General features: G+C 40.6%; 1 protein-coding gene across 2 annotated transcripts in view; it reads left to right on the top strand.

Annotated features, from left to right (window-relative positions):
* Positions 1 to 382: 382 nt before the first annotated feature.
* The window catches only part of itga1 (integrin, alpha 1), a 71,638-nt gene continuing 56,447 nt past the window's right edge, over positions 383 to 15,573 (top strand). The window contains exon 1 of one of the 2 annotated variants that reach the window (XM_082539464.1): positions 383 to 452. In XM_082539464.1, the coding sequence (XP_082395590.1) occupies positions 398 to 452 (55 nt within the window). In that variant the 5' untranslated portion in view covers positions 383 to 397. Of the gene's footprint in view, positions 453 to 3,792; positions 4,264 to 15,573 lie in introns of those variants that run through there. The other variant, XM_082539465.1, reaches the window with a different exon arrangement.

Here is a 15,573-nt window from a genome sequence, read left to right as displayed (position 1 = left end):
CTATCTATCTATCTATCTATCTATCTATCTATCTATCTATCTATCTATCTATCTATCTATCTATCTATCTATCTATCTATCTATCTATCTATCTATCTATCTATCTATCTATCTATCTATCTATCTATCTATCTATCTATCTAATACCATACCAATTGGTTTATCGTGACATGTTATCTAGAGGCATCTTGCCTCTCAGCACTGAGGTCAACTATATATCTCATATCTCATAGCTGCAAGATATCGGAACAATCGCAGGCCTCAGATAAAAGCAGTCCATCTATGCTTTTTATTTTGCTCCATTTCAGGTTTCCAGGGGGGGTTGGAGGCTATCCTAGCTGTTATAGGTTGAGAGCTGAATACATAAGTGGCCTGTCAAGACACCAATCAACCTAGCATGCCTGCCTTTGGAGGAAGCCAGAGTACCCAGAGAGAATCCATGTCCAGGACAGGTGAGCACAGTGCTAACCACAGCACCATCATGCTGACACATTAGATTAAAATCCCCTTAGATACTGCTGTTATGTGCATAAAAACAAAAGTTGAGCCATTTAGAGACAACTTTTTATTTTACATACAGTTTTTCTCAGTCGCTTTGGTGCGTTTCTCAGATCAGAATTGAAATTCTCATAACTATTAGTTCAACCTCCACAACACTCAGTCATTTGTGCACATCATAGTAGCAATTTCTCCTCTCTCTGAACAAACTGCAAATGATTTTGGACATGAATCAGTTGCTTCCATACATTTCCCTGCTGCTTTCTGACATTTCCATTTGCTTATGTCATGTCAGTCAAAAGTAATCATACCTATGGATGCTGAATAGTCGTTCCCAATAAAACTAATAGTCATACATCCATTGCTTGAGTCATCACACACAAAATTGTTGAACTAGTTATCACATGCCAAATATTGGCCATCTGTCAAGCAAATCCTATACCTTTCTGTATCATTGTTCCTGGAAATGTCTCCGAAATTGAACAATTGATCTCGGGTGAATTACAGCTGTCACTCATGAGGAGGCGTGTGAAAGTTTAGTTGTAACCAATGACAAACAACTTGTTCACTGTCAATTATGGATGAATCCTGTGAATCCCCAATTGGCAAGCATATATAAACTGCGCAGGAGCTAGTGTGTACCATTTCTACACTTCTGTGACACAAAATGGAAGGTCAGCACCGTGGAAGAGGGGTGAGGATGCGGGGAGGAAGGGGAAGAGGGAGAAGAGGCAGATATAGGCGGATTCCTAATGAAATAAGGGCTACAATTGTGGACCATGTTGTCAATCACGGCCTCACCATGGAGGAGGCTGGTCGAAGGGTGCAACCCAATATTGGAAGAACTACTGTCAGTTCAATCATTCAAACATTCCGTAGGGAAAACAGGTATGCAAACAGTAATACACTGTACTGTACTGTGCCATCTCAGACACATCACATGTTACTGTACTGTATTTGCAATTTCACAAAAACTTTACTCTGCACCACATAGGATTGTAAGACAACCTCGCGGAGGCGGAAGAGGGCCCCTTTTTACCCCACAGCAAGAAGAAGCCATTTGTGCAATGGTCATTGCAAACAATGCAATAAAGCTGAGAGACATACAAAGCGCTGTCATAGAGAATTACACGGTATTTGGCAATATTGAATCTGTTTCAATTTCAACAATTGACAGAGTACTCAAGAAAAATGAAATCCACATGAGCAAATGGCCCTGCTAGCAGCCATGGATGCAGCATGTGACGACATCACAGCAGGGTCCTGCAGAGGATGGATTCGCCACTCCAGGAGATACTTTCCTCGCTGCATTGCGAGGGATAACATCTGTTGTGATGTAGATGAAAATATGTGGCCAGACAGACAGGAACGTCTGGATGTGTCAGAATGATTTACTGTACTGTTACATGTGCTGTTTATTGTTCACATTAGTGCACAGCTCTACCAAATGGGTGATTTTATGTTTACATGTATTCTACAGTGCACAAGTGACTGTAGCATATTTTTCTTTTGCACAATTCTGTAGGATTACAAACACTTCTACACAATGGAAATGTGAAACGTACGTATTCAGTGTCTCAGTTACTCCCAAGACTCCCATAACATCTACAGTGACTTTACTGCACATTTCAGATGGCTGTACAGGTAGGCCATAGTGCTGTCGTCAGCATTTTCAGGTGTCACCAATTGTTTTTGCAATGGGAAACACTGAAATTATAAACTGTCATAGTGGAAACATGACAATGCCATTTGACTATCTTGTTCATAAAGATGGTGTCAAGACTTTTCATTTTGATGGCACTGACAGTTTCATTGACATGGATACTTGCTTTTGAGGTATGGATAATCAATTCTGTGCATGTGACGTGCTTTTGCAGGCTATCCACTAGGTTTTGCAGTTTGCACTAATTGTTTTGGGAAATGCACTAACTGCTGTGCAAATGTTAATGGTGTTCTGAGGAACGCACCAAAGCGACTGAGAAAAACTGTAAACAAATCTAACACGTGGGTTGTCACTGATTAACGTTCTGTCAATATGATGTTGTGTAATACAGGCGTAAAATAATATTTACAATTCCATATAGTGTGCTTTTTGCATATGCAAAAATTTTGTTTTACTGACATCTTTGGGTAGGACTAACACAGATGTTGGATGATCATTTTTAAGCCCTATTTTCCTATCTTCAATACAATAACGAAAGCTTCTAAGTCATCCAGGACACCGGGGATTACAGTTCACGAAGGGCTGTGTGGTTGTCTAGTAAAAGTTTTCACTCTGCAATAAATTAGAGTTCATGTTTGCTACTTTTCACACTTTTTGAATGTGTTCACAGACAGTTACTCACAAGTGCACTTTAACCCTAAAACCTAAAAGACTTTTTGTTTAAAATATTTAGAGCGGCGTAAACAGGATACTGCACCATGGCATCAGTGAACTCTTGTTTATTTCCTCTTCATAAATCATATTCATTCAACTTCGTTTCCATCTAGACTAGCTCGATGACCAGTGGGTCCCCACCCACAGTTTGACAACCCCTGATTTAGTGAAACCTGTAAAACTTTCCTTCCTCCACAGTCAGACTGGCACAGCTTCATTTTTGTAAATCTTTTTCAATTTTTTAATGACTTTGCTGTTGAAAACAGAAGGACGAGCTGCCACACGGACCGAACCCTGTATGTTAAACTGAGCCTATTTTAGTCTTACTGCTGAGTTGTAGTCTCCAGACACCACTTGTACTAAGATTTTCCCATGGGCTTGACATAGGTTATAAAGTCCTGTGCATGATTAAACTCCCACACCCACGTTCAGGGACTGAAGCAATAATTCAGGCTTTGACTTTAGTCCCAGTAACTTGAGCTACTCATGTGCGTTATTTAAGGTTTTAATTTTGATGTGTCATGTTGAACAGGAAATTCGTATGTTTTGCTTGTCTTTTGGAACATGGTGGAGGTTCTGCAACAGCTGTACTAAGAGAAAGAATCACAAAACAGGTAGTCTACACTTTTTAAAAGCACATTGAAGCAGAGAAGGAGCTTAAACCTTAAAATTTTCAAGCACCAAGCTGAAGCACTGAAAGACTTCACACATATTCATCTAAAAGCTCTTAGGCTAAATGCAGGATGGCTTTGTTTTAGCTCTGTTTGTGACTGACCTGCTGCCTGCCTGGCATGTCTGTCCCTCATCCTTCTCTGCTCTACCTGTCCATTATTCTCCTCCATGGTTGTGTGTAAGTAACAGCTATACAGCGTGTCTTACAGCGGGAGGGAGGGGCGGAGAGGGAGTGAAACACACACAGTTGCGCTGCTTGCTGTGCGCGTCTGTTGGGGAGCGCACCCGTTTGCCGTGGAGGCTCTGTGCACGCCACATTGACAGACTTGCGACTGATGTGCGGATTTTTGCAGATGCCTTCATCCCAACCCTGCTTTTTATGGTGTCGCTGCTCACATTAACGGCCGAGCGACCCTCAGAGCTCAGGAACCCTCACTCCGCGACACTGCCCACTTTTTCTTCTCCTCCCTGTTTGTCCCGCCCAACTCAGAAGTCTAGTTTGATTCAGGACTTTCAGACTTTGAAGCTTCTGATGCACACGAAATGCTTCCAGGACTCTTACAAGTCTGCTGTTAGCCATTTTAAAAAAAATTCTGATAAATCTTCTGTTTAAAAGTCCGTGGACTGAGACTGAGTGAAGCTACAAGGACACAGCTTCACACTAACGGCACTCAGGATGTGGCAACGTTTTATTTTGACAACAGATGCGATTATTGGTAAGTAATGACCGCAGAAAAAAGACGCGTGTAATGATTATTGGATCAAATAACAAGCACTTCTTCTACAGTACCGAAGCTCCCTCGGCGCATCCTTGCGCGCACGCCAGACGGCACACGCTTGGATCCTGGCAGCATGCATAATTGACGACCGAGCGACTAAACGCATCCATTAGAAGTGTCACTCACCTTGCCAACACGCCCATTAAAAAGTCGGTGTCCTGTCCTAATACGAACTTTCTGTATGTGCCCAGGTGAGATTTATTCTGAAGGAACAAGGGTGCTTCATAGACAGCCAGGTCTCAGAGGCACGCCACCCATGAGCTTATATAACAGAGACGTTGAACGGTCAGTCAAATTACTGCGCGATGCTCTAATTAGATGCTGGTCATGCCAGAGTTTACGCTGTCAGAAGTAGGCTGTGTTTCTGCAGTGCCATGTGTTTCTGCTGTTTCTGGTGCAGATCTTGTGAAATTATGTCTCACCCTGTTTTAGAACAAACCCTCGTAGGCAGTGATTTGATCTGAAGTTCTTGGTTAAGGGAAATTGCTGCTGGCTCGCTTTGGGTAGTTCCTCTGGTGATGCTACGCTCTCTCTCAAGTTCACCTCCAGAGCAGCAGAAGTGAATAAACTTCTAGGTCACGTCCAAGAAGTTTGTACCGGTGATGTATCAGAGTTTGGAGGAGGGGAGGATAAGTGGGAGAAAGTGGGATAGAGACAAAGTCAACAGTGCATGTCTCTGATTAATTCTCAGATTTCTACGCTTACATGTGATTCCGGCTTGTGATGGTCATTAGAGAATTGAGTTAGAGCTGGAGAGAAATGTGTGTGGCTGTGTGAGTGTCAAGGGGTCAGTTCAGTTGAAGCTCATATGGCCAAGCCCATGCCATAACCATCCCATCATCATTTTCTTTTTAATCTAACCCTCTCTGTCTCTCTTTAGTGTCTTTAATCGTATTCCTGCAGTTTGTCGAACAGTGCTTTTCCTTCTACGTGCGCAAATTCAGGGTTATTGTGAATGAGGCTGGACGCTGTTACTTAACTGATCTTGTTCCATCACGCTCAGCGCTGCTGGCCCAGCACTGTAGTGTGAGCGGCAGGAGGCGGTTCACACAGGGGTAAAAGCTGGTTTGAGTCCATAGTGTTGGGTTATGATAGCTACCACTGCCTGCTTCAGAGGCCCACATGTGCTTGTTGTACTGGCAGCATTTAATCTATGTAAATTCCTAACAGCGATGGAGCTGCAGGTGGTTTGAGTTTGGTATTTCAGAGAAGAGGGGCATCTGGCTTCCATCAGTATGAGTCGACTGGAGTGACACAAACAGCAGGAACACAGTCACCTACTGGGCTGTGACTAATTATCATTTACGTTGTTCAATTTAATTCTTTTGTACTTAATAATTTAGTCTTTAACACATTAAAAAAATAGAAATGGGCTGCCATTCACACAAAGTACAGTTTTAGGCAATGCCACAATCTTCAAGGTGACATTAACACATAACACACATTGTTTGTCTGACCTTCTTATTGTAGCCAAAAACGTAATAAATTCTCACACTGGAACCACATCGTGTTTATGGTTTCATCTGAATCAATGACTTTAATGATCAGTTACCATAGAAATAGCTATTGGTTTTGCAATAATATTCACGATCTAAACATTTGACCTCTGTTTGAGGCTTTCTCTCGTTCCTCTCTTTTTTTGTCTGTTGACCTTGTGACTCAAGCCAAAGCTCTTTGTTTTCTTCTTTGAACTGCTCCTTTAATGCAGGGACTGCGGCAGCGTCACGGCGCTCACACATGATAGGATGCTTGTGAGCCGCGAGAAATAGCCAGAGGGTATTTTGGAGTTCATATGGTTGCTAAACAAAGTTGCCTTTTATGGCCTGTTATTTGATTACAAAGGAGTAAATTAGATGAACGCTGTTTCGAGACCTCTGTTTCGCTGCCCCGCAGAGATTACAAGGTGTTTTCTGTACGAGTTGATCACATTTCAGTGTCTTTTCACAGTATGTGTGCTGCAGATATGGAAGGAGGGGCTGAAGGACGAGTCAAACACAAACGGGTTTACGTGCTTCACAACTCTTTCAAGGAAATTTGTCTTTTCCTGAGCACATGGAATGCCGCAGTAGAGCAGAGAGGGCAGTTAATTCATTGATGACTGGAATGTCAGAGGATATACTGTAAAGTCTTAAGACATTGCAACTCTGCAGTGAATTTATTAACTTGGCAAGACATAGCGGTGAAACCGGCCATCTCCGTCATTAGCAATATGTCTCCTCCTTCTCCTCCCCCTCCCCCTCCTCCTATACTGACTGTAATATTTGAATCTGAATTAGCGTGCTCCCTGGAGTCTGCAGCAATCAGCACTAATCTGACATAAACTGTCTGCTGGCATGGGCGGACAGATTTCCTGGAGTGGTGAGTGATTATGTTAGCTTATCGTCTGCTTGTCTCTTCTTAGACTCAGTTTGAGCATCCTTATTTGTGTTTTTCACACACATGAATATATCTATAGACTGTGGGAATGCCTCTGCTAAACATGTGCGTGCAGCAGAAAATGACAATTTTCACTTTTCACGTCTGGTGATTTTATTGTGGCAAAGTCACAACCAGGCTGCCATGATAAAAATGTCCTCTTCCAGTGAGAAAGCAGAGACTATATAGTCTTGAGAATTTGCTGTCATCATTTTCGTGGCAATCCAACCACCAAAACGCCACTTGAGGGAATTTGAAGTTGTTTCCAATTCGTTGTGATGAAGAAACTGAGGTCCGCCATGGCCAGTGCTTTATTTATTAATCATATCTTCAGTGCAAATATAGGCTGAAAAACACATGGCATGACCATCAGAATCAACAACCCCACCTGGTTGAAAAACTGTGTGGCTTCCTTCTGGCTGTAATTCCCTACACCTGCGCCTGTAATGCCTTCCTTAAAGGGCCAATCTAAAACCTCTGGCAGCATCCTATGCATATATAGGTTTTACTTCATTTGTTTGTTTGTTTTCTAGAAATTCATGGATGCCAGGAATGCCAATGTAAGGTTCTCTTTTTTTTAACTTAATGGTTGCATTTTGACAATATATAGACTAGAATTTATAGGTTTATAGAAATTTATAGAATCAAAATCTATCGAATCCACCCTTGATGCAAAAAAGGGAAAGTTTAATTAGTGCAGCAGAAGAAGATGACGTTATATCACAAAGATCGTGTGCTTTCTTGCATGAAAACAGCAGCTTCATTTGTAGTTACAGAAATATGCCAAAGGAGAAGTCTTTGAGAAATGGTCTGTTTACTCACATGTTTTTCTGATAGGTTGTGGTTACACTGCTATAGCCCACATGTGGAGGATTTCACACGAAGATGACAGCAAACTAACACCTACCTCATGGTTTCCACCTCTGACCATGTAACAGTGTGCCTGCTGCTCTTCCGCTACTCTCTGAGCACTGTATTCTCAGACTAAAGGGCTGTCTTGATGGTATTTGATGACCAAAAAAAATCAGTGGTGTGGTCATTATTCAAGTTATATAATATACATTACTCATTAATTTTCTTGAAAGTAATTTATAATGTACTTTATTTAACTACTTGCTGGAGAAAGTAAGTGCACTAGTACACTACTCGTTCTCATCACTATATTAGATTACCTGATATGTACTTTCTCAGAGTTAAAAGTTAAAAATATAAACCTTAGGCTACAATCCCACGACACATAACTTTATCCCAATGAGGACATACATATGATCTTTCATTCAGTATTTTCTGCATAGCTGACTGCTCATTACTGCCTTTGTTGAAGTGCACGCTCTGGCTGCTGGGCTGGGGTCGGCATACACTCAGCTCTGGGTTCTTGGCTAGCTTTGCGCTAGCATGCTGTCTGTGAAGTTGCTTGCAAAGAGCTAAAGTCATGCTATCAATATAATGTAGTTGTTTCTGTCCTGGACACAGTTTGTGCTTTATCATCTTGCTCTTGTCCTTTTGTGTCAGAAAAGTGAACGCAATATCCATATCTCCACTTTACATTGCTCAACCATTTCCTCCTCCTGCACACAAACTGAAAGCAGCTGATTATAAGATCAGTTCACTGTTTTTTTGTTTTGTTTTTCTCTACCCGTCCTGCAAATAACCGAAGAAACTTTGTAACCCAAGTAACGGCACAATTGTATCTGTGATGTGATCACTCCATTCAGCACAGTCGTGCATTAGATTACTGTATTACTGAAAAATGAAATGTGATTACAGTAGAGCTGGGCGATATGAGATTTTTTCATATCACGATATGTTTTTTTCATTTCAGGCGATAACGATATCTATCACGATATAAGCCAAATAACTATATTTGTAAGATTTAAATGTGCCGTTGCTCACAAGTAAAATGTGAAATAATCAGCAGCTTGTTTTGATTTAAATATTTATTTCCCATAATAAGTTCAACAGGGTAGATGTACTTAAGGAACATGAGACTTTATCAGATAAATAAAGGCAAATATTGCAAACTACACAAAAGGCAGCCGCTAAAGCGTTTAAGTTTCAAAATAGAACAAACAAAACAGACTAAATTGTCAATTCCACTTAGAAACAAAATATTAATTCTAAAAATAAATCTTAGTTTGTTTTACAGAAGAACAGACAAAACTGACTAACTTTTGTCAATATCAAATAAACTGAGAACTAAAAGGAAATTCTCAATCTCTCCTTGTTGTATAGCTTAGCTTTTCAAACAGTTTTAACAGTTACTTTAGTCTGACAAAAGCCGAATGACGAATTAGCGCTTCCAGTCAGAGACTGAGGCTACGTCCACACGTGCACGGGTATTTTTGAAAACGGAGATTTTCCGTTTTCGTTTTAAAAAAGAATCCCGTCCACACATAAAGGCAGAAATGAAGGAAAACGCTGCTATGAACATGCCAAAGCAGCAGGTGGCGCTAGATTCCTAACCGTGCAGAAATGTTGGCCAATCAGAAGTCTAGAAGCCTCAGTGGGAAATAGTAAACGAAGCTGGGGCATAGAAGCAGAACCGAGTCGTATGTGTGGACGGACAGTAACTTTGTGTATGTGTAAGCATTTAAACACTGCAGAGAGTAGAATTAACAGTAACAGTATTGTAGAAATTCATTTCACCGAAACAATAACGTGGCGCAGTGTGACGCATGCACCAGTTTATTGTATTTCCAGACTTGTTTTCGGCACAATTTACAGTGCACGCTACTCTGTTTTTTGTCAGACTTGAAATAGCCGAAATACCTTCACACTACGGAACTTCTATGGCTCTTCCGTTCGACAATCTCTCCGGCATTGGAACCATCATCTGTTTTCTCTTCGGTCACGCTCGGTTGATTTTTCTAGTCGGCACACTCATTTCCTCCATTACGCGCTGGCTCCATTACCAGCTGGCTGCTTCCCAAACAAACACACGTGCGGCTTGGCACTTGTGCTGTACCGAACAAGTCACACGACGTGACGCTGCGGCTGTGATTGGTTCGGCTCTGCGCTACTGAATTTGGCTGACTTTTTTTTTTTTATTAAGATGACAAGAGCCGCGAGGTCTATCGCGATAGCTTAATTTCTCTATCGAGTAAAAGTTATATCGCGATACATATCGTTATCGTTCTATCGCCCAGCTCTAGATTACAGTATTTTTGTTTCTTTGCAATGTTGTTACATTGTAATGTGTCACACCTAACACTGCATAACATGTAGGCAAGATTAGACTGCCTCTGAAAGGTGAGCTATACCGACAGGCAGTAAAAAAAAATGGATGTAGCTACTGTGACATCAAGTCCTGCATTGAAGCCTCAAGTTCAGAGATTCTGCCATCAGCTTGTAACCCCCCCCCCCCCCACACACACACACACACACACACACACACTGAGAACTCGTTAGCCAATGAGCATGTGCTTTTGTACCACAGATAAACCTTTACACTGCATGACCATAATTTACAAAAAATACTTACTACTTATATTTATTCAGTATAACCCAAATTCGTTGACTATAAAATAAAACAGTGAATAAACAGAAGTTAAATTGAATGCATTTTTTCTGCATTGGCTAAGATACGTTGTTAGTCCTGAGACAGACTGGTGATCTGTCCTCTCGCCCTCTGGTAACTGGGATAGACTCCAGCCACTTCACTCTGATAAGTAAGGATAAGTGGAAGAGGATGGATGGCTCTGTTCATATTTTCTAGTTTATACCAATGACACAAAGCACTTGTAATCATGGGATAAAATAGCCTCAAATCAGTGTTCGCTTTCTGGATATTTTCCAGTGCTTTCAGCTGGATTTCACAGCCTTCGTCAACGCTTGCAGTTTCGTAAGGAGGCGGGGTGGAGGCTGTAAACCAGTCTTAGTTCAAGAATAGTTTTCTTTCTCGTTTAACGATTTCTTGATAATTTTGACCTTTGTGATGAAACCACCATATGCAGGCCTTTGTTTTCTGTTCTGTGAAAACAAATCTCATGCCAAATAAGGGGGCGCCTCAGAGCCAGTTTTTATGACACAAAGCGGCTTCTTCTGTATTGGAACGATAGCTTAAATTTGCTAGATTTTTTTTCCTGTTAGTTGTTATTAAAGACGTCTAACAGAAAAATACAGATATGGTGAAACTCTAGCTGGAGCTGAAGTTGTGTTTATTCTTCCCAGTGGTTTGATATTGTTAGTTACCTGCAGCTTCACAGGATTCAGCTGTGTGTCTCCAAAGTGACAGTGTTGTGTGTATTTATACCTGCAGTTAAGTCGAATTATGTCTAAGTAGCAGCCACTGAATAAGTGTTTTAACACATGTCATGTATAGCTCAAATGAGCCTCTTTGATCACAGCCGTTTGTTGTAATGCTCCTTTTTCTTGTCTCGCGTTTCTTGCCTTGGTCGTTGAACAAAGGGGCCCATCTTCAGAACTACAATACACAAATCTCATGCAACTAGCCTGAATGTGAATCAGTTGCCTTCTGAGCTGGTGCAACAGTGTGTGCAACAGTGTGTGCAACAGCTGAAATGTTTTTGTGCAATTTGCATTGAAATTAGTTTTCTCATGAGATGCTAACATTTTTTTGCAAACCTTCACACAGTGATATTGGTGCCAGTGACCCCACATGCCACTGTAGCAGCCACCACAGAGGAAGTGAAAATGCGTGGTTTGCCAACAGAAAATGTATGTGGCGTATCTCATGCTTCAGCAAAGGTCAGATTCACAGTGTGAATGCTGATTTGCATGCTGAAAACTCAAGTGAGAATGATGCATACGGCACAACATGGCTATATTTAGACAAGAGGAAATTGTTAGTTAAGGTAGCGTTTAGCTCAGAGTTCTGTTGCAAACTCTGCTGTAGTATTTCAGCTGTTTACTGCAAACATTTAGAAAAAAAAGATGTAATTGTTGCTGTGACAACCACTACTTAAACTTGGGTGAACTGCTCGTTCTAAACAAGTTCTCTTTCATTTGCACAGCTTTCAGTTAATACTCTTGCTGGAAATTTGGTGGCTGTAATGCCAAACGTAGCATGCAAGAAATGCTTGGAAGCATGGAAGATCCATCATATGAGAAGACACAACGATCCAACTTCTTATCCGATTCTGATATAATACCCGATACCTTATCCTTGAGTATTCCATTACACGCAATGCTGATGTGATGTGGTACTTTTGGTTGCTCCCTTATTTCTCAACTGGTTGCCATGGTGAATGTTCTTCTTAGCACAGTTTTTGCCCTCGCTGACACAATCCTCCTGTTTGTCCTGGGACCAGCATTGAGAGTACACTAACTTATGACCCCCTGAGGCTGGACTTACGTCTCTTCTTGGTCTCAAACCAAGGACACAGAGATCCGTTAACTCTGTTAACCATTTCATCACTGAGGCACACAGAGCACTGACATGATGTTCGTGTCAATTTACTTATGAATAAACTGTCTTCCTCTTTCTTGTAATCAAATAAAATTACAACAGATCTGCATCCACCAGAACTTTTTCCAGAGAAGATTCTGAAGTAACGTTTTGGGCATTTATTACTTTCTTATCAAGAAGCATATACACACAGACCTAAGGAATATACCACATTTCAGATTCCACTCAATAGCTCTATGTGTGTGTTTAAAGTCTTATTTTATGTTTGTTGCTCTGCTTAAGACATCGTGAAACCTGAAGTAAAGTCTCAACAATGATTTATTAATTGCCTTTGTTTTTGGAATACTCTTCATGGACCTTTGTCTTTTTTCATGTGATTTGAAAGTGTTATGCAAGACTGATTTATAATATATATAGAGTGATTTATATATTATGTATGTGTTCAGGCTTTTTATATCAGTTTGTCAGGGACTGCAGTGACAGGAGCTATTTCCATGCCCTACACTACAGTCAAAATGAGTCTGGCACATTCAGATTTTTGCATGTTTGCAGTAACCCATTTAAATAAAATAAAGATCAAATATAATACACCAATACATCCAAGAGTATATATTTGCTAAATTGGTATTTGTTGTAAAAAAAACTCAGTGTGAGCGTAGTTACCGCACCGCTGATGTCATTTATCGTCAATGCATTTTCACTTTGTCCTGTTTTGAGTCCCACTCGCAAAATGACATCAGGGTGAAGTAAATGTGTGCAAACATCTAGTGTGGAGTGGTGCTGACAAGAAACGGGTGAAAGAATAACTTGAGTTTCCGAGAAGTTTTGCTACTGTGAGTGCAATGCAAGTACTATCAACTGAACAAAGCATGAGCGACAGAAAGAAGGCGACAGTAAACAGTCGGGGTAGCGAGTGTGAACTGTGTCCAACCTGCTGAATTATTTCTGTTGGCCTCCTCCACGCCATGTTAGCTCTCCAGCTAAAAGCTGGTGCTGCACAGCTGTTGATGTGTGGTATTGTAAACAAAGAACAACAAAGAACTTAATTTAATAGATTGTGTCACTGTCACTGATATTGATAGCATAGCATTCTGTAGTACTCTCTTATCTTAATAACAGATTGGTGCATCACTAGACTACAGGGTAACCACATCTGAACTCAAACAGGCATATATGCAGCACTTCCCCCCATGTCTCCTTCATCTCCCACATAATATATATGTCTTGCAGGTCTTTGTAGTAGTGATCTATGAATCATATATACAGCCTTTGATACAGACGATCCACTCAGGCATTCATAGTGTTAAGCTGCTTAGTTCTTCTTAAATTTAATGGAAGTAATCATACAGAGAACGGAAAAAAAAGAATAAAAAGGAAGAGGAGGATTAAATCTTTCTTGTACCTCGCTTTGCGTCTGTTTCATAAAGGTGCATGATCTGTGCGCAGAACAAGACAAATATGTGCATGTGGGGAAAAAATAGTCAACACCAACTACTGCATCAAAGATCAGATGAACCTACGCAAGCTTGGATCAATAGTGTCATGCATACGGTATCTGTTTTCCTGATGTATGATAGTCTTCTCTTTCTTTTGCCTCACTTCTTGCAGGAAAGCCAGCTGCAGTGATGGGTGACATGTGTTTTGCTTGGAGGGTTTACCTTTTTAGGCTTGAGCATAAGAAGCTAAAAATGTAGGAAAAGAAAGCAAAATCTGACGTTAGTCCTGGAACAAAAAACTGTTGATTGATCATTTTGGTAATGGATCACGTAAGTTATTGTTCAAATAAATGCATCAGGTTCTCACCTTTTAAGAAGAATTTTTTGGATTGACTCTGGAAAATAAAAACCCTAAATTTATTGCCATCTCCTTGATATTATCCACTATTTTCTGACAGTGCAAAGCAACTATTGCTCTGTCACCAAGTCCACATTAAAAACTTAGGAAGATTAACTTTTAGTGATTAACTGCAATTACTTAGAGTAAACTGTAAATGATTAAAGGTAATCATTTAATTGAGAAGCCTTCTTCTTGTCAGTAACTCTACCACAGTGTCACATGAAGTTCATTTAGATGATGACAAACTCATGCATCCGGAGTGTGCGCAGAGTTTACTGATGTCACAAAAAAAAAGCGAAGCTGGCAGGATGCTACAGTTACTGGAGAAACAAGACAAAGAAGCATATTTCTTGAAACATTGTGATGTCAAAGAAAAGTTCAAAGATGCTGCCTCGAGCCTGCAAAACCACCAAGCCCACCCACATGTCTTAGTCTCATATACTGTTGCCTGAACAAGCGACAGATGTGTAACAGTTTTTCCTGGTACTGACTGCTGTCTGTGCAGCATATGGCACCCATGTGAGGTGGAAGATGCACAGAGTCAGGTAAAGCTGGTGTGTCTTCTAAAAGCAGTAATGGCGTTACTGGTTGGTAATCAAAGATGCATATCAGCTCGAAGGGAGAAAGATGCATGGTGTGGGCACATCGTGGATAACAGGCATTCACAGAGCCGTGAAAAATTAAAGTGGAAGAAATTTTTAAAAAAAGAACTATTTTTACCTTCAATGACTCACAGTAAACTAGCAACAGTCCATTTCCCCTAACAAACACTGTCTGACCACCTTGAAGCCACCCACTCTCTGCTTCACACAGAAAAGGACATTCATAGCAAGGTGGACATGTTTAAAGTTGGACTAGTCATTGCTGACACTGAATGCCAGTGTAGTCCCATTTTTACCAAAATGTGCAAAACTGAAATATTTTTAGTATTTTTTTTTCATTACAGAAATAAGCTGAAATAACATTCATGAAGAATATTTGGCTCATATATGCTCCACTGTCTTTACCAGCTAGCTGCTAATACTAACCACAGCCCTGGTACGTGGTTCTGCACAGGGACTATGCAGTAGGATTTTAATGCTTTTTCACTGTTATGTTAACACTAGATTCTCGATGCTGATTAACTTCATCCAAAATGATAATGAAAGAACTTGATGAAACACCCAGTGATGGGATAGCTCGAAATATGCGTTGTTTTGTTTTCTATTAGATGGATATCATCATGATCTTACTCATCATAATCATGCACTGGAAAGCATGGTTGGGACTTTCCCATCACCATCACCATGCCAGTGAACTACTTGGAGACTGGAACAAGACTGGGCTGGAAATGTAGCATGTAGCAGCGTCAGTGTTGTGACATGCTGATGCATTCATATATTTTCATTCCTTTAACGGTCATGGTCATTACTATCACATAGTCATAATATTGTAACTACGCGATAGTAATTTCAGTTGTTTCTACAGCAAACCTTCGACAGCAAAACTTTCTTTGTGTGCTTCACACTTTACAATAACCTGTGATTTGTGATTTAACATGGGCCAGATGAGCTACCCCGCCCCTGATGTTCTGGTTTATTGTTAATGATTCAATGAAAGGTAATAATTGTGGTATGTAGGGCATGAAC

This window comes from Aulonocara stuartgranti (genome assembly GCF_965226115.1).
Source record: "Aulonocara stuartgranti genome assembly, chromosome: 7".
NCBI classification, from domain to species: Eukaryota; Metazoa; Chordata; class Actinopteri; order Cichliformes; family Cichlidae; genus Aulonocara; species Aulonocara stuartgranti.
The sequence above is the reverse complement of the archived record's forward strand: the minus strand, read 5'-3'. Positions and strand labels throughout refer to the sequence as shown.